The 26,158-nt window shown below is 29.5% G+C and overlaps 1 protein-coding gene across 2 annotated transcripts in view; it reads left to right on the forward strand.

Annotated features, from left to right (window-relative positions):
• Window positions 1-26,158, forward strand: part of LOC118189249 (serine/threonine-protein kinase pelle-like) — a 77,648-nt gene that overhangs the window by 10,534 nt on the left and 40,956 nt on the right. For both annotated transcript variants that reach the window (XM_035359830.2, XM_035359828.2), the window contains exons 4-7: window positions 8,552-8,775; window positions 15,622-15,779; window positions 16,116-16,294; window positions 24,225-24,301. In XM_035359830.2, coding sequence (XP_035215721.1) covers window positions 8,552-8,775; window positions 15,622-15,779; window positions 16,116-16,294; window positions 24,225-24,301 — 638 coding nt within the window. The remainder of the gene's footprint in view (window positions 1-8,551; window positions 8,776-15,621; window positions 15,780-16,115; window positions 16,295-24,224; window positions 24,302-26,158) is intronic.

Raw genomic sequence — 26,158 nt, forward strand, 5'->3', positions numbered from 1 at the left:
TTTTTTGGCGAAAATTTGGCGACCAATTCTGCTACAGCAACCTGCTAGTTTTTGTTTGGACGCCATTTTGTTTTCACGAAATAAAAGCATTTTTTTTTTTTTAACTCAACATTTTTTTCAACAATCTGCTAGCCGAATTACGCTTATGTTAGAACTTTTATGGAACAAAAGTGCTTAATTAGATTAGGTGAAGATTAGGTGTGAAATTGGGAGAAAGTGCAGAATCGCAAACTGCTTCCCGCGTTTTTAAGAATTGCACATATACGGTATCCATGTACACGTCGACCTATTTTCACTTCAAAAAAACATCCCTGAATTGCACAAAAATGGCATTGCGCACACTCTTGACTTTATCCATGTACACTGCTAAAGTCCTAGCTAGTAACCTTTATCGCCTTACCAAAATGTCGCCAAACTACCTGTTACCATATTCCAAAGATTAGTGCATTAATCTTTTGAGGTCGGGAATTTGACATTTGTAAGATCGTTAAAAAGACAGGATTTTTTATAACTTATTCTTCTCCCCTTTTAAGAAGTTCTTTGCTGTTTGCAACAAAGGCCTCTCTAGATAGTTTGATTTATCCTTAAAAAGGTACGGAAAAATTTTACAAAAGGAAGAGAAATGTAAGAATTATTGACAAAACTGCTAGATGAGTTTCCTTAGCAAAAATTTAAAGGTGCAGTTAGTTCCAAATCAGCATAATGCAGAAGAGAATGTATTATTATAGAAAATGTCCTTCTATTTCTCTATAGTACAGGACATAACTTCTTTTTTTTTCTTTTTAAATTGTATGAATTTTTAAGTAGTAATTTGAATTTTTTTGTATCAGATTTAATGCCTTTATAAATTGTTAACTGGAAGGAATTCTGTTCTATTTTTATTTTAACTTGACTAATGAGCTCAACTTGCATTCCAGTTATGCACCACAATGGGTGCAAATGATCAATCATGCAAATTTTTCACTGACAAATATGTGTGTATTTGGGAAGAAAGAATTTTTAATCTCATAATTGCTGAGGGATTAAATTTATGTTATAAAATTCCTTAATGTTTTATTACTTTATAGATATTTTTAGTCTATTTGATTTATCGAGTCTCCATCTAATTTTTTTAGTGCATCTGAAATTTTTTCCTTAGATTTCATATACTTATTTTCTTAAGTTTACAAACATTCATGGCTTTGTAAACAAAAAAAAAAACACCCTGCAAATGCTGGAGTAAACATAAATGTTACTTATAGCGTATTTTCATGTCATCTTTTTTTTTTTGTTGTTGTTGTTTAATTGTGCTATATATTATATAAAAAATATTTGAATTCTTTAAAATTTGGTACTATTCCGTTTTGAGGACTGTAAAAAATCGCCAAACTGTTGTTGATGCCAGTACTGCCAAAAAGTATTGCGGCAACCCTAACGCAAGAAAGGAGGTATAGTAGTAAATAACTATCTAAGATTATTATTTTAATTTAGATGAAAGTGTAACTTAAAATAATATTTTTATATTATTATAATTTATATAAAAAATGGCTAAACATAACTGAATGGATTCCTGCATCACTATTTCGCTACCGAGGTATCACTGAAGCATAATTTCATCTCGTTGGTTGTTCAAACATAATTTTCTATAATGAATGATGCCTTTTCTTTGAAAAAATGTTATTGCAGACTTTTCGTCATAGGCAATTCCCAAATTGTTAAATCCATAGGATATCAAAAAAGGATTTAAAATAAAAAAAAAGTCTTAAAAATTAAACTAGTATTTCAATGGCATTTTAAAAAATATAGAACAATCTAAACTTACACAATTTGAAATCAGTGCGTATGCTAGATTTGGTGCACTGTTTAAATGGACGCGTTTGTTAGATTTGGTGCTTTTGCGCATACATTTTCACCACAGTTTCTTTACGGTCCTCAAAACGGAATAGTACCTAAAATTTTTTTGGAGGGAATGGTTAAAAAAATAAGAAGTGATGCTAAAAAAATTATTAAATTTTTAAACTGTATGGAAATGTTACAATTTAAATTGCAGACATGTAAAAATTTTAAGTTTAAATAAATGTTAAAAATTTGCATAAAAACGTAACACTTAAGAGTGAAAACTGTCAAGAATTTAAAATACAAAGTGTTTAATTGAAATATGACTTGTACTGTAAACTGTTTGTATACTTTGTTTTGCAATTTTCTTATGGCAAAAAGCTTTTAAATTGGAAAGATAAAATTATGGGGTGTACACAATTTTTGAAAGAATGTGAAGAAGATAGTTAGTTGCTATCTTCAATACCTTGTATTATGATTCTGTGCTTTATGATGTTTCATATTTTAACTCTTGTAGAAGCTTTCACATTTGTTCTTCAGTCAGCTCTCTTTTCTGTTTTGGCATATTGCCACAAGATGAAGCCAAATAACTCCAAGAAATCTTGCAAAGGTATGGAATATTCCAAAGAAACGCAACTGAGGATTATAAAAAATTCTGAAGCTATGAGCATGAAGAGGGAACAATAGGGAAAACCAGATCCCTAACACAAAGACCTTTGAAAGTGATAGGTGGTTAAGACTCCAGTGACATCAAACTTGACAACTCACTGTACCTTTTCAGTTTGGTAAACAAGACAAAAAGGCATGGCCACTGAAGTTGATATCTCTGTATTTTCGGACAGGAATACCAAGGCCAATATGATGGCCATCCAGTCCCAAAGAGGCTAATTTACAAATGGAAAAGCAACAGCAAAATTTGTATTATTATCACAAAAAAATTTCTGATTGCTTATATCTATTTGCTACACATGCAGTGTCGCAAACAGCAGTCATCAGTTGAAATAATTTAACATCTTCTTTAGAATTGTCTTTCGATGATGTATACTGTGAATTTCTTTGTTTACGATCTTCTGTAATCTTCTGATTTATCTGTAAATTTGTATATCAGAAACAAAGGCTTACAAAATCTTAAAAGAACACGAAATAAGACTTCTTGAATGTCACCACCCTACTCAATTATTCAACAAAATTCCATTGAAAGAAGGAGCTGATGCATTAGAGCTGGTATATAGTTTTATTGTGGTGCTATCTTCTTTGAATACTCCATAATGAGGCATTGTGTCGTAATTTAAATTACTTTTAAATTCAATATTCTGCATATATCCAGTTTTTATATTCATTGATAAAATAAGTATAAAGTATTTTCATTTCTGGATTTTTATGCAATCTTTTCTGTAAATTTTCTAATAGTATTTCCACCAATGTTTTTAATTCACCTAATTCCAAGTTTTCTGTTCCTGATAAATTAAAAGCATATTTTTCTGTAATTTTATCCCCATTATATGTTTCACAAAAGATTTTTTCCTCATTCAGTTTCTTCATCTGGATGCTGTCTTTCTTCGTTCTGTAAACTGTGCGTATCTTCGGTGTTTTCAAAGTTCCAGAATCATTTAACAGTTCTTTCCAAACCATCAAATTGTAAAATGAAGCCACAGTGTTTTGTAATTTTAGCACCCTGAATAGTTCCTCAAATTGCATAACCAAATACAGTTTCTATCGTGATTAAGTTAGCAATATGGATTGTGTCAACCTTCAAAATATCGAAAAACAGTCCAGCTCCAATTTATATATTTACTTGATTAAAATTTTAAAATTTAGGGTCAACTAGAATAATGCTTCATGGAATGCTGTATTGTGAAATATCTCTCTGAGCAGCTGGCATCAACTTGATTATCTTAGTTAAGACAGAAAGTTTATAAATGCAGAAAACATTCCTTCAGCATTTCAAATTAATGCCATTGTATCCACTTTTATAATAAAGAATTTGCCAGCCAAACTAAAAATTGAAATGTTTACCCTTTTTTTTTTTTTTTTTTAATTTCATGCCGAGACTGTTAGTCAGATTTATGGATATTGCTGATATCTGACCTTTACGATCAAGTACCCCTCGAACCTTAATCAAAGATCCATATTTGTATTTTACATGTATCATAATTGTAACCAAAAACCACATTTTTATTTTTTGCTGCAAAAGCAAGGAAAGACAGATTATGAACCATCAGCATTTTCATTGCTTGTTTGATTACAGCTGCTGTCTCCTGAATTTCAAGTTTTGGTTTAGGTTGCATTCATATCAGAGGTGCCATTTGGCCTTAGAATTTAATTCTTTTTTCTACAGAAAGTGTTCACACAATTTTCTAATTTTTTGATTTTTAATAATTGAATTTAAATATTAATTTTAAAATACAAACATGATCGGCATCATATTGGAATAAAGTTTAATTATTGTTTGCAGCATTAAAAATATTCTTTTCTGTAAAATGTCACTGAAAAATAAACAATGGATCAAAGGCTATATTTTTGAACTGCCCAAAGAGAAACACTCTTATTCAGTTCTTAAAAAAAAAGAAGTAAAAAGCATGGTTTTTAGTATTTTCACACTTAAAAAAAGTGACATAATTAATATGAAAGGAAACAAATGTCAAAGTTTACATCTGACCGGGAAAAGGGCAAAAAATGTATACCCAATATAGGTATGTGCAGCTCTTATTAAATCTAAAGTCGCATCTCATATTTTAAACAAAAATCCAGCCCCTCCCCCAAAGTGTTATTGCAAAATCTTTAAATATCTCTATAGGAACCGTGAACAAAATTATAAAATCTGATTTAAAGGTAATAATAATAATAATAATAATAATAATAATAATAATAAAAAAACATGATGTTTATCGCTTAATGCTAAAACATGTTTCTCAGTACAAGACTATGTGCAGATTATTGTATGAAAATTATTTGGCAGGTGAAAACTAGAAATATGTAGTTACAATTGATGAGGCTTGGATATACTTATCTGATTGCAATAAAAAAAAGATCGATTTACTACCGAAAAAGAGAAGAAAAAGACTTAATATGTTGGTTCAGAGAAAATAGGGTGAAGTTTTTTTAAAGGTTTTATGGTTATTACTGAATACTGTTATAACAGAAAACTTAAAATAAGGAAAGTAGCAAAAAATTTCAAAATTAATTCAGATTACTATCAGAAATATATTTTAACACCTATTTAAAGAAGAAATTCCATCTCTTTATCCAAACAATCTTCAGTTCCATCAGGATAGGGCTCCAAGCCATACCTCTAAATCTACTGCTCTATTTTTTGGGAAAATGAGAAATGAAATCGGAATTGAAGCTATTCCCTTTAAATGGATCCCATTCAACTCTCCTGATGTGCCTTTTTTAGATTGCTGTGCATTTGGACTTTTATAACAAGCTCTTTATAAGCAGGATCCCCAAACATTGGATGGACTTTGGAAGATTGTGAAGGAAGAGTGGAATAAAATTAACCTTGATATTTTAAGAAAAGGACTTTTATCTTTTAAATCAAGATATAATATGATAGTTCAACAGAAGGGCTGTCAGCTTGAACATATTAGAAAATAAAATTCTAAGGTTTATTTACATACAAATCTTTGCCAAAATCGTTACAAAAATGTGTGAACTCTGTATGTAGAGGTAATTTTGGTATTTTGATTCACAGAGTTTACATGCAGGTTTTGATTTGCAGTTAATTAATTGATGCGTTTCAGACAAACAATTAATGCAAAGTTTATGCCTTTGAGTAAAATCAAATCTTCGAGTAGGGTTTATTTTCAAAAATGAATCACATTTATACAAAGGATGAGGTGATTTCTTACAAAAATTACATTATGTATTCTTTGAATTTAGAACAGCATTTTTCACTTTGTTTTACCAAATGTGGAGGTTTCTTTCCACATTATGACACCCACTCTTTTGCAGATTGTTAAGAATTTGACATCTGTCTTGGAGAAATAAAATAAATTTATTCCAGTCTGGTAAATCTGATGGATGTTAATGTCATTTCATATTTATTATGAGTTACTTTATCCAATTATTGCAAAATAATATTTATTAACAAATTTTCGCTAAAATTATTCATTTCAACTTTTAAAGCTCTGACCTGTTTTTAAAATACAATCCATAAGCATTCTTGGTTATTCAGCCAATTCAAATGCAATATATTTTAAACACAGTACAGAATTCATGTGACTGTGTGCAATTAGCCTTTTATTTTCTTATTGAATTTTTAAAGGCAGTAAATAAAGAATCAAATCTATTATCAATATTTTCAATTTGTTTAAGATATAAAAAAGAATACAAATAAAAAATTTTTTGGCTATCAGGTAACAGTTCATTAGAAATAATTATATTATTAAGTTTTTAAATTATTCAAATTTTTATAATTCTCATCAATTTTAGGTAAATTTATATCTGGAAGAGTAAAATTTAACCTCTGATTATCCTCAAAATGTACAGTCTCTGAGCATGAGAAAATTTTTAATGTTCTAATTTGCTTTTCTAAAAAATGTTCAAATCTTACATTTTCTTTTTGAAACTGTTCATTGATTTCATGAAATACACATTCACAATCTGCAACTCATGTATCTTGTATTACTTTGTAATAATCAATTTTTAATTCATCGAGTTTCATCTTCCAAACAATTTAAATTTTATTACTTATAATTTGTTTTATCCATTTGTTGAGTATATCTTCAGAAATAAATTAAGTTTTTGTTAGTTGAGCCTTTATACCACCCTTACATCTGTTTAAAGCAGTTACATCCATATTTTAGTTTTTATTGTATCAATAGGCAATGAAGAATTACTCTGAAAAACTTGGCCACAAAATATTCTTTCAATACGAACAAAAACAAGATTATAATTCAAAGGTCTTTTATTAATTATTTTATTAAATGGACTTAAATAGAACAAAGGTTTACTTTTGTGTAATTTAAACATGTTGTTGTTATTTATTAAATCTCCTAGTGAATTTAGGAATATTTGAAAGAATCATGTTACATCGAACCAAATTTTTTTATGAAGATTGAAATGTTCTTTTGAAAGGTTTTTATGAAGACTGAAAAGTTCTGAAGACACCAAACCATGAATGGAATATATTGGGCAAACGTTTCTGTCATTATTTCAAGATTTTATCTTCACCTGTTTACTATAGTTCAGTCTCTTTGCTTGTGATTACTGTGATCTTCTATTTGCAGTTATGACCTCTTTGTGTACCTCATATCACGTGAGAGCTCTGTCACTGATAGCAAAATGCTGCATGTCCGTTGTAAATGCCCAGCTAGCAAAGCATTTTGAAATCTTTTCTTGGAAAGATGTACAGATTCAATTCCTGGATCTTTTTCATAATTTTGATTAAAAAAGGAAAAAAAAAAAAAAAAAAACTAGTGAGGTCCTTTAAAAACAATTCCTCTTTCTTGACCGTAGATATAGAAATGTTGATTATATCCCTATATATATACAGATCGCTCCATGGCAGATAATCATATTGGAGCATCATTTTTTATTGGAAAACATATAGAGGGAGGTGGTTGCATGAAACCTTCTTTAATGTTCACGTCAGAATTAACTATGTGTTTTGTTCTTTCATTCATTTCTAAATTATGATAGAGAAACTTGGTAATATATTGACTCATCCTTTGCACTAGAGGCTTCAAGAAAATTTTCGAAAATCTAGAATCCATTAGTTATGGTATTCTAAGACTAAATCTGAACTGAAGGAACCATGGATATGACATACTTAAACCTGGGTTTCCCGACATGTAGGAATAAAAGGCAAGGGGCTGGTTTTCCTTCATAAAGTTCATCCTTCTAAGGGGAAAAGCCATTCATTGCTATGTTTTAATAAATAACTTAGCCTAACTGAAGATTTGTGACATTTTATTGAGATTGTTTACTTAATTTTTTAAATTCAAATTGATCACAATATGAATGAATATAAATATATGAGCTTATTATATACACCCTAACAGTGATGAGGTTTTACTGTCATTAAGTCCAATCAATAAAAGTATTTTAAATTTTAAAATTATTACTTTAAGCATTCATATTCTGAGATATTTAAAAAAATGAACAAAATTATTTGCTTCTTAAAAAGGAGAGAGATGTGTTCATGTGTCTTTCATAATGCATTGACCCTTTCCATCTGAAATAAAAATCTGATTGCCTTCAGTTATCTATATATATATTTCATTGAGAATAATTCTCAAAACTGTAACATAACCAGTTTATTTTGTTCAAGATAGAAACCTAAAATTGAACTATACCTTCTGGGTCCTAACAACCCAGAAGTACCCAGAAGATTCAGCTTGAGCCATTAGCATTCGTGACTTTTTTTAAAGTCATCAAATCATGCTAAGAGGATAGGTAGAGGTGATTTCAGAATGATGATAAATGGGCAATTAAGATATTATAAAATGATCACTAACTCTGATGATTTTGTAAATTCTGATGGTTCTAGTCATAATAATGATATTATCATAGAACATTGTACAAAAATTTGCATATTGACACTAGATATATTATTCATTGTTAAGTTATTAAAAATGTTAATTTTTTCACAATTGGCCTTTTTATTTACTTTATTGTGGAATAAATTCTGCTTTAATTTTTTTTGGCACAAAATGATATAAGAATTTATGCTAGTTCTTATGAATGTTATTTAATTTCATTAAATTTTTTTATCGCTTTTATTTTTATTTAGCTTTCAATGTCGTCTAATCAAAGTCAGTGGTCTCAGTCTAGGCATAAACATGTACCATCTGCAACTGGCCTTTCGTATAAAAGTAAAGATATTCAGTCTTCCACTAGTTCAAAGTTTAAGAATGATTTTGTTAACCTGAACCAAGATGTTAGTTCTGTTTCTCTGCAGTCAAAAATGAAGAGCTTGGATATGCCACAGTCTCCTTCAAAAATTGCTGTTAAAAAGTAAGGCAGTTATGTTTTTATACTTTTTTGTACTTTGATCAATATGCATATGACACAAATTTAAGGAAGAGTAATTGATAATATAAACATTCATTTTTGTAAGTCTAGCGATGGATTAAAAAATGTTTCAGTTTTTTATGTAAACTGTTGGGTTGTTAGGGTAGTGTAACTGTAAAAGTACTTCATGGTTTTTCTTGGTGTGGCACATGTTATCATGACAGCAACTCTGTAACACACTCGCTTAGTTCTTTTTACCTGAGTGAGTCATCGCTTGGGAAGATGGCTCGCATGTGATTAGAATAGTAAAATAAAATAGTAAACAGTCCACTCTTCATTAATTTTGAAGTATTTGTAAAGGTATACATGAACATTTTTTGGCTAACTGAGTTATAGAGGTATACAAAGATACAATCGCGAAACTTAACTATGTAGAATATTTGCAATGCTTTCATTTTGTTTGGATTACACGTTCAAGATTGGATACTGCCTCATTGTTCATTTTCGCTTTTTGTGATCAAGAAGTCTGCAATTATTTATTTCTTCATCATGAGTGAACTGAAAACAATTAAAGCTAATAAAAAGAGAGTATCAAAAAATTTGAAAACAAAGAAAATTTAATGGTTGAGGAAGCAAATATTTCCTTATTGGAGTTATAAGAATAAAAAATATTATAATTTTAAAAGGAAGCAAGTAACTATTTCAATTCTTTTTTTGCACATTGTGAAGAAAAAAACTGATGAATTCATTAAAGAAAAGGAAAACATAGTAGGTAGTTTTGATGAAATTTATTTGAAAATTAAAAGAAAAATTTTTATGATTAATTCTCAAAGGAATAGTTGTTCAAATGAAAATGGTTTGAGTAAAGGCAGGACTATTTTGGATATTAAGTTCCTTAAAGTGTCTTTTTCTCTATTTAGTAAGAAAAATCGAAGAATGAATTGAATTTGAGGATTTATTTTTGGCAACTGCCATTTTTAAAAAAAGATGGTAAATGAACTAATGCACAAAAACTGCAGTATCTGAAGAGAGCATATGAGGCAATGCTTTTATTATTCATTCCTTTCAAATTTCAGATTTCAATTATAACATAGTTATGGATTTTATTGGTTGAACACTATTCCAACCAAAAAGATTTGATCAATTCTATCATAAAGAAGGGTACTTTTCCGTTTTGCCGGCGCAAGCGATAAAGTCGCCAATAATGGTACAACCGATGTCAAACGGAATATTCTCGCTGGTAACCTTTTACGCCTCATTTTCAAAACAAGTCGCAGCTTTTTCTTATAAGATTGATTGTTTCTTTCAATACTGGCATAAAATTACATAGAATTTTTATCAGATAGTTCAAGTTTATGTCTAAGGCCATTTTCGGTAATTAAGTCAATTAGGATGCAATCACAGCTCTTACCCGAAGCCGAAAATGTAGAAAAGGAAGGTCAAGGGTTAAATTCGTCAATTCTAATGAGAATGCATTAGTGAAGTAAAGCACTGCAGTTTTACATAATTTCTGAGTAAGCTATTCGTACGCATTGAAATATTTCTTGCATTTAAACTTGTGTTCCAAATTAAGATTTAACTTGAAATTAATGTAGATAATTACTGAGAGCATTAGATTTTTGTAGAGTAGTTTACGTGAGATGAGATCGCTTGGGGTCACGTGATATGAACCGGCGAATGAGGATGTTGAACCATGAAAGCATACTAAATTTTTAAATTGAAAGCATAGTAAATTCTTAAATTAATGTCTTTTTACAAATTTCTTGTCTTTATTTATTGTCTTTTTATAAAGTTTTAAGTGATATTAAAATGTTTATGCCTTCAAAAAAAGAATTCTTAGAACTAAAATTTTTTTAATATTTTTTATGTGTATACTGTATGTTGTCGCCAATAAAGTCTGCTTGGCGAGATTTGAGCCGGCGAAATGGAAAAGTACCTAAAGAAGTTAATTTCTATACCTCAAACATGTGATTCAGCTCCATTGCTTTTAAAATTTATTGATGAGGTACATGATTGTTTATATTCTTTGGAAGCATTAAAGCAAAAGGTAGAAGAATTTTCTGATATGTTAATTGTTTGTTTATTAGTTGAAAAGTTAGATAGAAATATTTGTTCTTGGTGGGGAAGATCATTTAAAAAAGGAGAGATAGGAGCAGTTAAACAACTGACATGTTTTTTGAAGGAATACGTTCACACTCTGTCGCATTACATATTCCGCAAAGGGAACCAAGATATTCAATTAATGTCAAAACTCTTATATCCCTTTTAGAAAATTCAAAAACTTGTGTTTATTCTTGAGGTGATAATTTGTTGTTGAAATGTGTATAATTCTTGAATTTAACAATCAAGAAATAATTTGACCTTATCAAGACTAAAAAATTCTGTTTCAATTTTTATCTTCATTCCGTACAGTTAAGGCCTGTAAAAGTTCTAATGTATGCAGAAAATGTCAGAAGTTCCACAATTTGTTCTTACATTTTGCTCGAAGTGAAGAAAATTTTGATAGCTCAAATAGCACATCAAATCAAAACATGAACAAGCCTAATACATTTAGCAGTAATCTCTCTCCAATCCTTCCCTTTATGATGCTGAAAGTAAAAGCTCTAAAAAGGGCCATGAATTTAGATTTAAAATAACTTGATTGTAATTCTGTTTTTTTCCCTCCCTTTGGGTACAGTATGGTTTGTAATATTCATCATTTAAGTGTCAAATTGAACAAGAAGTTATAAAGGGGTGTATTAAACATTCCACAAAATTAAGGTCATAGTAAAATCTGAATTTGAGTAATGATTATTTTGAAAAATATTCTATATAAATGTAAAACTTTATCAAAAATCATCCAATGAAAAGTTCTTCTGAATTCATATTATATTGTTTAAACTGTTTGGAAAAGAACACCATTTTTTTTTTTTTCTGCATATGAAAATGGTAAACTGTGTTGTTATGTATTTTTGAAATTTCTGTTTTCAAATACATGATTTTATTTTTTCTCAAAATAAAATTTGTAGTTTTTTTGGAACAAGAACATCTGTAAGTTATGATGCTGTCACTTTTGTAAAATTACTTTCATGTGATATTTAAAAAATATTCTGTTATCAAAAACCTAATTTCTCAACTTGTAGCTGTCTATATTTATTTTATTTGCTGTGGGATCTTTCTGTTTAAAATATGAGAGTTAATTGACTTTCAGGTAGTAAGTAATTTTAGTCTTTTTCAAAGGCTAATATTTTTCATTTCGTCTGAATATTAATTGGTTATATCAACATCTAAGTACTGTATATTCTGGCATACAATTCATATTGGTGTATAATCTACACCCATAATTTCAAACTGTATTTTTTAGTTTTTTGGTATATTGGAAACCTGAAAGATACATGTGCTATACTCTTATCTTTTGAAGTCATTCATTCGAAGATTTTCTCCAGGCTTTCGAATAGTGGCATACTGAACTGGCAAGCAGTAAGCGGAACAATATGTGTGTGTGTGTGTGTGTGGGAAATGCTTGAAAAAATATATAATTTTTCAAAGAAGGAGCTTTGTATTCAATGAAGGTGTGCACAAGAATGTTATTTTAGGGTTTAGAGAAAATGGGGACATTATTTGAAGTAAGAATGTACTTCCAACCCAAATGGGTTCTTGGAATTAAGAGTTAAATGTTTTCTCTTTCTGTAATCATTTGAAGCCATGATTTTGAAGTGAATGTCGTGGGCAAGGAAGGAAAAAGAGGCTAAATGCATCACACTAGTCTAGAAACAGTGTGTGACTGGATATTCAAAAGTAAAAAAAAAAAAATTATATCAAACAGTATGGATGGAATGGAAGATAATTGTTTATTTATGGATCAGAGTAATGATAGTGGTGAAGATGAAACAGAATTCAATAATGTACCTGAGAATATAATGGAAGACAAATATGGCGAGTTTTTTCATGTCATGAAGGAAATGATGAGGAAATTTTTTAAGTTCATAAGGAATGTCAATTCCTTTAAACAAACAGATACATGCAGAAATGTAATTTTTTTTGTATGCTCATCTTTTCCTTAATTTAAATGTATTATTTTTATACTCAACGTATAAGACCTGTAAAATTTGATCTTATATTTTGTATTAAAAGTTAATTTTTTTAAGTTCATAAGGAATGTCAATTCCTTTAAACAAACATATACATGTAGAAATGTAATTTTTTTGTATGCTCATCTTTTCCTTAATTTACATGAATTATTTTTATACCCAATGTATAAGACCTGTAAAATTTGATCTTATATTTTGTATTAAAAGTACATGTTATACGCTAGACTATATGGTATGTAAAACAGATGACATTAGAATAGGACCAAAAAGACTATCACAAAGATTTCAAGTTAACAAGGAGTGCAAGATAACAGCGTAAAACACATGAAGGATATTTCGGGCAGCTTGTGTGCATTAGTGAGTTCTCAGTGAGCTTACTATGATTAGTATCCTCATAGTGAAAAGTTTGCAGTTTGATATCTTATTCTGTCTATATATTCGCTTTATGCAGCATGCCTATATTTTGCATTTTTAAGTGATTTTGAATAAATTAGTATATTTTTATAAAGTTCATGAATGAAAATTCTAGTACATGCTAAATAATTGTAAATTATAACATAGTAAATCAGTTACATAACTGACAAAGTTATGTATATGTATATATAAAAAATATACGTAAGATAAAAAATATGAAAGCAAACTTATAATTTAATTGGCTAAAACCTCTTTTATTTTTAATTTAATTTGGTCACTTCCTCTGTCTATCTTAAAAATAGTGCTATAAGTCTAAACTGTGTCATTCAAATTAATCATGCGATCTTACATAATGCTTAATGCAGATACCTCGAACTGAAACTTTCTGACTCCCTTTCTTTTTCCTCTGAATTGCTGCAACACTTTTGCTTTCTTCCTGGCAAGATGCTTTATGGCTACTATCTTTGTTTACTGCATATGTGCTGAGCTAACAAAATGTAGGGTGCATAAGATGCCCATCCGGATGTGAACCAAATTTTGCGAATCCAACATTATTTTCCTGAATAATAAAATTATCTTGAATCCAGCCAAGTCTGCCATGCCAAGTTTCTTCCCTATGCATCTGTTATGCCGTCACCAAGTTCCAAATCATTCATACCATTACATATATATTTATATCATAAGTTAGAAATTTTAAATTTCATAAATTATATATATGAGGAAATATAGCAGTTTTGTGGTATGGACGAATAACAAATGGTTATATAATGTGTAAGTCTAGTTGGAGGCCAAGTGACATAAAATAATGCCAGAATACTAGGACACAACAATAAAGATAATTTATTGTATTCTGAAAATCAGAAGGCTTTGAAAAGTGTGCTGAGTAAATAAAAGTGAAAAAAGTGCAGTTATCATTCGCAGGCATTCTGGTGTAAGACGTCAGCATGGGATATGGCCACCATGGAGGGCAGTGCAAGGTTCCACATGTCATTTCATGCTTTGAACAATAGTATCCAGCAATTGTTGGGATAATTTATCCCATTCCTCTGTTAGTGCATGAACGAGAGTGTCCTTGTTTATTGGAGGGCATTGTCGACCAGCAAGACTCCTCCCCAAAGCATCCCAAATGGATGTATAAATAAATGGGATATAGATCTGGAGAACGTACTGACCATACAAGGCGTTGAATATCTTCTCTCTCTAGACATTTCTGACAGCAACTTATCGATGACATGTGGTGTTGTTGTCCATGAAAACGAACTTGAGGCAGCAGAAATCATTGGCCAGTCGTAGTCCCATTTGGAAGTACATACATTGACATACGGCTATTGATCATGATCCCAGGCCATACCATGACATTACATGTAGAATATTGGTCTTGTTCCTGTATGTTTACCATACTATATGCATTACCACTCTTACACCAGATCAACTAGATGATGTCCGGAAGACCTGCTGAAAATTGCAAGCTCTTCAGTTAATTCTTTTCTGCTAAATTTTGCTTGAACAACAACGGTCAATACGCATCAAATCCTTTACATCTCTTATTGGCGCTATCAATGTTGGAAATCCAAAATTTGTATATGCCCAACACATCTTATTATATCCTGCACTTATGCTAATTTCCATATTTTCATGCCTTCCATTTTGTGGTTGCTTTTACTGCTCCTGTTATCTATCCTTAGCAGCTGTCCACCAGTATATGATAGAATCATTTATTTTAACTTGCGTGTAAACAGTGAATCAATGTCATTTAACAAATAATAGATAAGCAATTATTGTCAGATTAACTATTTGTCTGATAACTAATTTGGCACATTTTGATATTTATCTTAAGTCATTTCATTGAAAGGAAAGTTCTTCTACATACATATATATGTATTGATATACTGTGAATATCTTGAAATGACCACATAGTTCCAGATAATGAGATAATTTTTATCTCCTATTTAGGTGATCATTTTAGTGTCTCAATATTCAGTACTGATGTTTATATTTTCAGATATATCAGTCACTTTCAGAAGTGGTCATCTGTACTGCGATCTTCACAAGAATGTTCACTGTATATCCACTTGATAATTACGAATATTTCAGCACTATTATAAATAAAGATTAATAAAAGATGTTTCTAAAGTTTTATATAATACATCTCAGGACAAAAACTTTTGATATTTTACACAATATTAAAACCAAAATTATTTTGTATTTTAAGCTTTGCAGTTGTATTATGTGAATAATGAGGAATGTGTTACTTAATTCTTAGATTTCTTAAAAATGAAACAAAACATAAAACATCAGTTTTGCTAGTATTCAAGACATTAGGCACATGTAATAAGTTATATTTATATATTAACATATTTTTCAGGTCACCAGATCTTAGCAATTTTAAGAAAAGTTGTAATTGCAAAGCGGAAACGGTGTCTGATAACTGCATATCAGAAAAAATTAAGAACGTCAAAAAGTTGCCTCAAGAAGTGCAGCCAAATGAAAAACCGCAGAAACAACCATCACACATTCCATGTGGTATTTATAATTATACTATTTATACTTTTTATCTTTTAAAAAATATGTAATTAAGTAAAACTGAGGATTATTTCATATTTTTGTTACATATTTTAAGTAATAATTTTGTGATAAAAGCTACAATTTTGGAGTGGTCATTATGATTTTATTAATGTAAGAAAAAATAGCCACAACATGTTTCAGAGGTGCTATATATGTTTTGAACTACGTAAAATGTCTTTCTTAATGGACAGTATACAAATTCAATTTTATATTAGCATACTTCTCTTCCATTCCATGTTATCATAAATAGTAATTTAAGATTAATTTTTAATTTTTCATATTTTAACATTCTAGCGGTTAATGTAAATGGACAGGATGATTCTCTGCCAGATATTATGCATATACCATATAAAGATATATGCAGAGCTACTGATAATTTTGACAAGGCTCGTGTTTTGGGAAGAGGTGGCTTTGGAACTGTTTACAAAGGAGAATGGAAAGGCACATCTGTGGCTATTAAAAGACTCACACCTGTAAGTATATATTTTCCAAATTAAAGCCACAGAGTTTTCCTTGAAACTTTCTATTTCTTTCAATTCCCTTATATTAGAAATGTAATTATTCATTTGTCAAGTTACTTTAGATTCTTACTGAATAACATAGCCATGAAATAGCCATGAAAATGGTTATATTGATGAGTATTATATTGAAACTTGATTGCATTAACCTTCCTTAATTCACTTTGAAATGAATAGTACAGTCAATTCTGATTCTGTCAAAAAAATATCGAAATGTATTGTATTCCAAAAACATGAGTTGTTTGTGATAAATAATAATATTGTAGAACTCCAATAATCAGCGACCATTTAATTCATGAGTGACTATCATTTGTGGTGTTTCGAATGTAAACAAACAAAATTTCAATTTTGGGAAAATTCTGCATGGCAAATTTAATAGCAATTTTTCTTGTATGTATCTGAAAATAATTTTTTAATAAATATGTATTATAACATATTTTAATATAAAGAACTTATTTCTCCATAGCTTATTAGATGTTCCATTAAAATTTTAATGCACTCTGTAGGTGGTACCTTTATATTTTATACAGTGAACAAGCAAGTTTATTTCAGTGGTAAATAGAGCTATTCTTGAAAACCGCATTTCCAAAACAAAAAGGAAGGGTGACTCATAATTACAAAAGTTATTCATTACATTCGTACATATTTTATGGTATTTATCTGGGAAAATCGATCAAAACAACTTACGAATGCTTCTCCCCTCTTATTTTGATGGAAATATCCTGATGATTGCTTTAAGAATATTCAAAACAATTGCCCCATTTAGCTTTTGCTGTAAGCTGCTGTATCCTTGCAGACATTTTGCTGTAGGTTCTTCCATCATGGGCAACTTCTACAAGCGCATTTGTTAAAAATGATTTTGAGAAAAAGAAATATCATTATATTGTTCTAAAAACTGTTGGAACTTGGGATGCTACGAAAAGAATGACAATGAAAGAAACAGAAAAGAGAACAGATTGCCTTAAGAATTGTTATGGTATAGTAGACAGAGTTCTGTGCATTCTGACAATTTGGAGACTTCTTTTAAAGTGGTTGTACTAATACGTAAGCACTGATTTATTTATTTATTTAATGTAAAAAATGGGAAACATGGTAGGGAAAAGGGGAGCTAAAGAACAGAGAATGTTTCTTTAAATAAATCCAAAATTACAGTTTTAGCACTTTTTGTAGTGTTTTTAATCCAGTTGTGCATGTGCAGAATGTACTTGCAGAGTTAATGTTGGAATGAAATTTAGGGAAATCCATTAGAGGTTTTTTGTAAATAGTATAGTTATTTATATTTTTTCTCTCACCTAAAAGAGAATAAATATTACTTTGTAAATTTTGGTTTGTGGGGAAATACTATCAGTCAGTCAATACATATATATGCACACACACAATCAATCAGTCATATATATGCACACACACAATCAATCAATGAATCAATCGATTGTTATATATATATATATAATTTTTTTAAAGGAAAAGAAAAAAGTTGGAGCTTAAATGCAAGTTTACAATTTCTTTCCTATGAAGGTCTAACCATTTTGTATCTTGAAGAAAGTCATGCTCAAAGGTAATACAAGTAAAAATTACAATATTGAAAGCATTACATAATAAAATAAGAAAATAAAAAGAAAAATTGATATCCTTAGTCCAATGCTTCAAAAAAACTTGTCCAGGAAAAAGGGTTATGATGCCCAAAATAAAGCTGGACATTGAGGTTTGAATACAAGTTTCATTCATCTAAGACATTTTTCAAGACTGTAAATTTTGAAATAAATCTTCAATTTAAAGTAACTTTCAGTGGCTCTCAAATGCTCAGATCTTTTTTGTTCTTGCATTTGCAACCCTTTAGACAGCAAAATTACAATATTTAAGAAGAAACATAAAAAATACAAATTAAGATTCAAAATACAAAAAAGGATTCAAATTATAATCGCTAAAAAAATTCTTTTTAGGCAGTAATCTAAAAAACTAAAAAGTTTAAAATGTCTAAAAAGGCGAAACAAACAAATTACAATCATATACAATTAGGGGAAACCCTGAATTAAACAAGCAACAAATTAAACTAGTCAGTATTTAAAAACTAAAAAAGGCACGACTCAAATGCATGTTAAATTAGCATTAGTCGAAATTGAAAAAAAAAAAACAGATAAATTTTCAAACTAAAAGCTGCTGAGATTGCTCTAATTTATATCAAAAGCTTATAAAGATACAAAAGAAACTACTAAGATTTACAAAGAATTAAAAAAAAAAAAAAAAAAAAAAAAACTAAAGGAAAACCTCCCATTACTTAACGATATCAAATTCAGAAGGTTGCTTAGAATAAACAAAGAATTTTATAAAAATTATTATAATTAACTTGCTAAAATTCTCGAAAACAGGAGAAATATTGCAGTTTCTTTAAGATTAAGTTTCAAAAAAGCTGAAAAAAATTCTTTTAAAAGAAATAAATCTAGTTCAAACTGTCAAGAACAATTTAATTTGCAACTAAAGGCTAACAAAAATTGAAAAGCGTTCATGAAAATGAAAAAAAGGAAACATGCAAACATACCCTTATCATCTTCGAACAACTGGGAATAAAATGGAAGAAAAAATGTCTGCCTAATAGGTGAGATGGAAATAAGGTCAAGTTGGGTAAGATTTCCCAAATAGGAAAAAAAGGGGGCAAAACAGAAAAGACTTGAAGGTCACAAACAAAACGAGTTCCCATGCTTAATGGGAATGTTTCCAGTGGTGACGAAATGAAAGGGGCTAGGGGCAGGAATGAGCGAAAAGAAGGCTACTGGATAACCATCGTGGCATCGTTTCTTGCTAGAAGGGTGCTAAAGAGAGTGATCCAAGATGGTGAAGCCTCTAAGTTTTAAAAACTGCAAAAAATTGGCCCAAAAGTCTCAGAAATTTGAGAAGAGTGGCTAAAAAGGTCGTAATTCTTCATGCAGTCGAGCTATAGTGCGTCTTACAGAAATAATGAAATGGCTGCTTTATTTAATAATCCAGTTGTAATTTCATGGTCTTGAAACTTAAAATTATTGAGAATGTGCAGAATTTTTTTAAGGCTTTTAGCAAAAAGTGTGTCAATTGCTTTAAAAACGTTAGTGCCATTAGCAATAAATCTGAACTTGATCAGTGTCTTATGAAATTTTGGAAGTGCATAAAGATTTGCAAATTGATTATAGTAGATTTTACTAGAAATTTTCAGTTGTCAATGTAATGCTTTAAACCTCTTTTAGAAAACTTGAGCATTGGTATTAATTTTCTGATAAATGGTAGTACATTGTAGTTCTTGCTTGATTAAATTGTTGTAGAAAGTTTTTCAGATAATGCTGAAGTTGTTGTTAGCTTTGGTAACTTTTGTAATGATGAATTTGTTACGAAGTTACTTGATTTTAACTTGTGAATGTAAAGAAAATTAGGAGAGATGTTAATTGTTCAAATAAATTCTTGAAGTAAAGCATCTTTCCATTCAAGAAAAGAAGGGGAGGGAAAATTAATCTGATAACTCGTCTTAACGACGAAAGCATTCAAATCATTATTGAATTGCTTAATGCAAAATTTTTGCTCATATGAAAATTGGGCCAAAATTTGGTGCCTATCCTCATAAACTACCTTAAATTAAAGTCCTCTACAATTTCCAGATCTCCTGTAATGATATGATGGTGAAAAGAATCCACAAAATTTTTTAATCTTGGTCATTGGCATTCTCAGGAACTGGGATTGTTCATGTCATGATGATTGGTAGTAGTACCAAGCATCTTATTAAATTTAAAGCTAGATATTGCTTTGTAGTGTTTAACAGGGAGCAGATAATGGCGTCTGTTAAAAATTTTATGGATTTTAATTCTATCATTAGAATGGGTGCTTGAATTGAACGGTGCGAAAAAAATTTTTTTTAGAAATTTACTAATGTTTAACTTAAAATAGCAAAAATCTGTGATCAATTCGTTAATAATTTGGTGTCCAGTATATTATACTTTGAAAAAGTTGAGAATTTCCCATAAAGTTATATTTTTGGAAGTGCATCAAACAATATATTTGGTGAAAAACTTTTCATGAAGGAATTTTTCAAAATTTTTCCACAGTAAGAAAGTATTATATATTTTATATAGTAAGAAATTTAGAACTTATGTTCCATAAAGACCAAAAATTTTTAAATTCATAATTAATGAATTTCAAATAATCCTATAAATGCAACAAAGAATTGAATAAATGTAAAAACCAAAACTTTTAAACAAACAATACTCCAAATCAAAAAATTTATGAATGAAATTTAAAGAAAAAAGAACAAAACAGAAGAAGAATTGAATCAACTTCAGTGCCACTTCATCAGGGAAAAGGAACACTGAAATCAATTGATATCTCTCTTCTATAAAAATCCTTGCTTTTCTGTATCCAGAATTAGCTGATGAACCATTTCAATGTGTTTTAATAATAATAATTCACCTGAAAACTCTGGCTCTTCCCCAAAGCAAGGAAAAAAATAAAATTCTAATTAAAACCTTGTATCTAAAATAAATAGAATTTTATTTTGTTTAAAAAACTGAAACTGAAAGTGAAAAATTAAAATACTTCAGTGAAAAAAATAAATCAAAATTTTACTTTTATATGTCATATAACCATATATCAAACATATATCAAATAATCCAAAGAATAAATGAAATTATAAAACTGAGGTGAAAAAACTTAATTAAAACTCACAATAAGTAATTATAAACCTTGAGCACTTTCATTAATCTTGAATAGAATCTAGGAATATCACAACTGTAATTATATATATAACACACAATCACTATGATTGTTACTTTTATAGAAAAGATTCTTCCTCAAAAAATTTACGTATTTTATGCCTCTATTATATTTTTTTGAGCATAATATACTGACATTATTTTTTGTGTGATTATATTTAAAGACTGTAATGATTTTATATTCTGTAGAACTTGATTTAAAAAATGTTGATTTTCCCCACCTTGTGAATCGGTTCTGTTCCAAACAACCATTTGTACCATGGATTTGTTCATAAAAATGTTACAGTACAAAGTCCGTAATCCAGACTTGTCGGGACTTCGGTGATTCCGCATCATAAATCATCAATTTAAATCTGGTAAGATGGCATGCAGAAATGATACAATTAAAAATATGAAATCTTAATTTATGAAATAAAGAACAATTATGATCTAAAGGGTATCAAAATTTACAAAAAAAAAAAAGCTTAATATTTATTTGTTTACTTTATTAAACATTTCTTTCAATGTAAGTTGTTTAAGATGCTTCCACAAAAAATTCAAAAAGTTCCTTTTTCTTGTGTCATATGTAGTGCACTTTCCAGTGCCATACTTCTTGCATAATTTTGAGACGGATAGGCCTTTATCCATTTTTTGCAGTAATTCCATTTTTTGTTTAATGGACATCAAAACATGCTTTCACTTTGTAGATCCTTTGGCAGCTCCAGAATTAGAAACTCTTTTTGACATAATCGAAAGTTCAAGCTTAATTTTTATAAAATTGTTGTAACAGTCTGCAAAAAATAATAAGCCGTATTCAATTAGAAGATTAAGGAACAGCGCAATCTGCAACATTCACTGAAATGACTTAGATAATTTTAGCCTAGCTTATACTATCCATTATACATTAAACGTAAATGCATTATGCGCATGCATAAACGTATCCGCATAAAGTTTGTAGTTTTGAGGTCCGGATTATAGATCATTCTGGATTATGGACATCCGGATTACAGACTTTGTATTGTACTAGGTTTGTTCTGCATATCTCTTAATGATGTATGTGAGATAAGAGGTATATAAAAAATAATCAAAAATGCTTAACAAATAAATAATGCAATTTAAATATAGTACATTATAAATAAAGAATTAACTATATGGAACATACCTTGAATTGTTGTGGATGAGCTGAAGATTGATTGAAGAAATGATCTTTACATGGGTGCAGATGAATCAGTGTCTTTACTTGTCCTCTGAAGATTCAATGACAAGTAAAGGAAGCATTTTTGATGAGGAGACTATGCAAGAGCTGGAAATGGTTGGCATGTTAGATGAACAGCAACACTGATTTTTGAAGTGTCTTTTTTAAGAAAATAAGTATCTAAACTTGTCTGAAAAGGCCTTTTTCTTTGTAAAAAGACAATAGCACTATATGGCATCATGCAGAGTCGTTTATTTGTTTATTTTTGAACAAATTTCAGTCTTTGAAAACAGGTTTATTCCTATCTGAAGAACTTCATACAGGGAAGAGCATTTGCATAATTATTTTATATTTAATAAAACTTGGTTTAAGAATATAAGGATTTTATATTCGGTTGAGCATGTTTAAATAATTTTTAATGTTTTATTTAGTTATTTATGTATAAATAATCCAGTTTTAATATAAAAATTAGAAAGAAAAAGCGTAAACAAAACTTTAAGATATAACCAATAATCTGCACAACCTTTAGTCCCAATATGTATGAATTATTGGAAAATTATTGCATTATAACAGGTATCTTGTAATGAATGTGAAAAAGGAAAGGGTTAAATTGTAGATTTTTAAATTTTAGTAAAAAAGCGTCTTCATATACAGTCAAAAGTCGTTAATCCGGATTCGTCGGCACTTCGGGATTATCGATTTTTCCGGATTATAGATCATCAGTTTAAATCTGGTAAGATGGCATGCAGAAATTACAAAATTAAAAATATGAAACCGTAATTTATGAAATAAAGAACAATTATGATCTAAAGGGTATCAAAATTTACAAAAAGAAAAAGCTTAATATTTATTTGTTTACTTTATTAAACATTTCTTTCAATGTAAGTTGTTTAAGTTGCTTCGTTTCATGTGATAATACTTTCTCTTTAATTCTATTAAACAGACAAAATTTCTTGTTTAGTTACAAAGTTCCGCTGTTCAAGTCCTATAACTGCTGTGTCGAGAATACCGACTAATTTGTCAATCGAAATATTTTCGTTTTCAATAACCTCTGTTACTTTCTTCACTATCGGAAGCGAATTATGATGACGAGGAACTTGTTTTAAATCATATCAAAGACTGAGCACATCGAGATGAAATACTACATTTGGTAAGGAATTATAAGCCAAATAAAATAAAAACATCTGCTCTGAAGATATAAGTATAGTGCTGACAGATCAACTTCCAATTCATTACGCGGCGCGGCGTTCCCCCCGCCGAGCAGCGTGAAATTGATAAACAGATTTCGGATTTCGAAACATACTTTTGCTGTAGATCCTTTACATATTAACAAATATATATCGGAAATTCTATTTGATATAATCGAAAGTTTAAGCTTACTTTTATAAAATTGCTCTAACAGTCTGCAAAAAATAATAAACCGGATCCAATTCGAAGATTAAGGAACAACGCAATCTGCAACATTAACTGAATTAAATAATTTTAGCTTAGCTTACACCGTCCGTTATACATTAAACGCACATGCGTAAACATTTTATGAGCATGCGCACAAGCATATTCTCAGCCGTAAAGGTCTTACGCGCGCACGTAAACGCCTATGCGCATGCGTCAAAGCAACGCATGCGCAGAAAGTTTGTAGCTTTGAGGTCCGGATTATGGGTGTCCGAATTAATGACTTTTGACTGTATTAATCAAAAACAAGTATCTATGTTGCAATCAATCCTTTCACAGGCAGGTGCTAGTTTTTTAAGTCCCAACTTAATATTTATAGGAATTATTTTGAAGAGTAGGCTAAAGTTTCATGTACAAAATGTGATTCTGATTTATAAAGCGAAGCTATATAATTAGTTTCTGATTATTATATTTTAAACCTTGCTCAGTACTTCAGAATTATTATTTATTTTTCACAAAATCATCTTTGAAAGAATGCTTTTATTTTTTATAGTTAATATTTTAATGGATGTGTATTTTTTCATGTTTCAAGAGGGAAAGCTCTCATAGCCCTTCTCAGCAGTTAACAAGCATCAAGCAATCCCTGAATGAACTTAATATTCTTAAATGGTAAGGAGAAAAGTTTTAAAAAACATTGTAATGAAAAAGGTCTTTGTAATTTTCTTCTCATTTCTGGTCTGAAGTGGTAGCACATACTATTTGGAAACTTCAGCTTATCTTAAGTACTTGATCAAACATCGATATCCTATTGTGATGTCACCTTTTTTATTATGATGTGCCAGTCTTTCACAGCTGCAATATTATCATCATGATGGTTGAATCTAAGCAAAGAAACTATTCTGCTCTAGTGACAGTGATCTTTATCCTTTCAGTAGAGTAGTGCACTTATGACACATAAATGTATCACCATATTGATTTCTCATCTAATTATGAACCTGTATTAGTTTCTTTCAGTTGCTAAATACAATCTCATAGTACTTCTCTGTTCTTTCTTGGTGCAGTATTTTAACAGCACTGCCATCTTATTGAACTGTTTTCTGTATTCCTATGCATACAACTATCATCATAACCCCATCGTTTGAGAGCCTAAGGTCATTATGTTGTTAACCTTGTAAAGCAATTTTAAATACAATTTTTTGACTTTCTACTGAACAGCCTAATACAAGGGTTGGAATTTAATTAGTAGCATCTATTTATTTACAACTGACTTAGAAGAGATGCTTCTGTGAAATTGTTCAGTGTAACCCTATTATTGTATCCAATATATGGCCAGCTGTGTGAAAATCATAGTGTAAATGTAGCATAGCCAAGCTGAATTATCTTAACCTACTGTAGACATTTGTAGAATGTTATGTGAAGACTCAGCCAATGTTTAACTAGTTAACATTTGTATTTAAATTTGTTTTAAATCAATGTATGGTATATCACTAAGTTTATTCATGCAGTAGTGTTTACATTAAACCTTAATTTTATTTTCATCATGTTTAAAAGTACTTTGATAAATTAAAGCTTTTATCCCTTACTCAGGATTTTCTCAGCGTAAAAGTGGAAGGAAATTACAAAATTAAATTTATCAAAGAACATAAAATTTAGGGCATCAAATTAAGTATTAACATCATATAGCATCAGAATCATAACTTAAATTCTTGAATAACCTGATTCCTGTGATATAAGAGAATTCAAGTCAGTTTGGAATTCTTTTGAAGTGGTATTATTGTGCAGCTTGAAAACTTCATGGAAACTTTCAGTTTTTCATATTTCAAGGTTGGCAGCTGTTATGTAACTCTGCCTATTTTGTTGGCTGTTATGTAATTCTGCCTAAACATGGTCACTGTGTTGAGAATGAAACCGTGATATTCACATCATTTAAGCTAGTAAAACCATTGTTTTAGCATTTTGTAATCCAGAGTAAAGTTGTTGTATGAGCAGATTTAAATGGCTGGCAAAGAATTATTTCAGAATCATAAATGTAATGTACTAACAGTCTAAGTAATATGATTAGATACTGCTTGTGCTTTTGTGTATTCTGCTCTGATAAAGTTTTGAAGGTAGGAGGCAGTGATGCCAGTGTAAGTGATTATCTTTTAGAAACAGGAATTTTTATCATATACGTATGAGACTAGTTGGTAGCTTTTTTTCCTGAAGAAACATTGATCTAGAAGCTTGTCATTATTAATCATGAAATCATTGTTATTTATTATTATTTTTTATTGTGGATTTTTAATTTTAATTTTAGCAGGCTTATTATTTGCTTTATTTTTATAATTTTAATTTCATGAGACTAATTTTTTAACACATAATAAGCTTGCATACACTGAAGTAATTTTTTTAAAATCTTACTTTTTATTCTTTTGCATATTTTGTATAGATAAATACATTTTAAAAAATTTTACTGGTTTATTTTATTTATTATTATTATTATTATTATTATTTTGTTGCTTTTCTTCCCTGGCTAGAAATTGTTTT

The sequence above is a fragment of the Stegodyphus dumicola genome, chromosome 12 (assembly GCF_044657685.1).
Source record: "Stegodyphus dumicola isolate Sdum_Otavi_A_Nest chromosome 12, ASM4465768v1".
Classification (NCBI taxonomy): Eukaryota; Metazoa; Arthropoda; class Arachnida; order Araneae; family Eresidae; genus Stegodyphus; species Stegodyphus dumicola.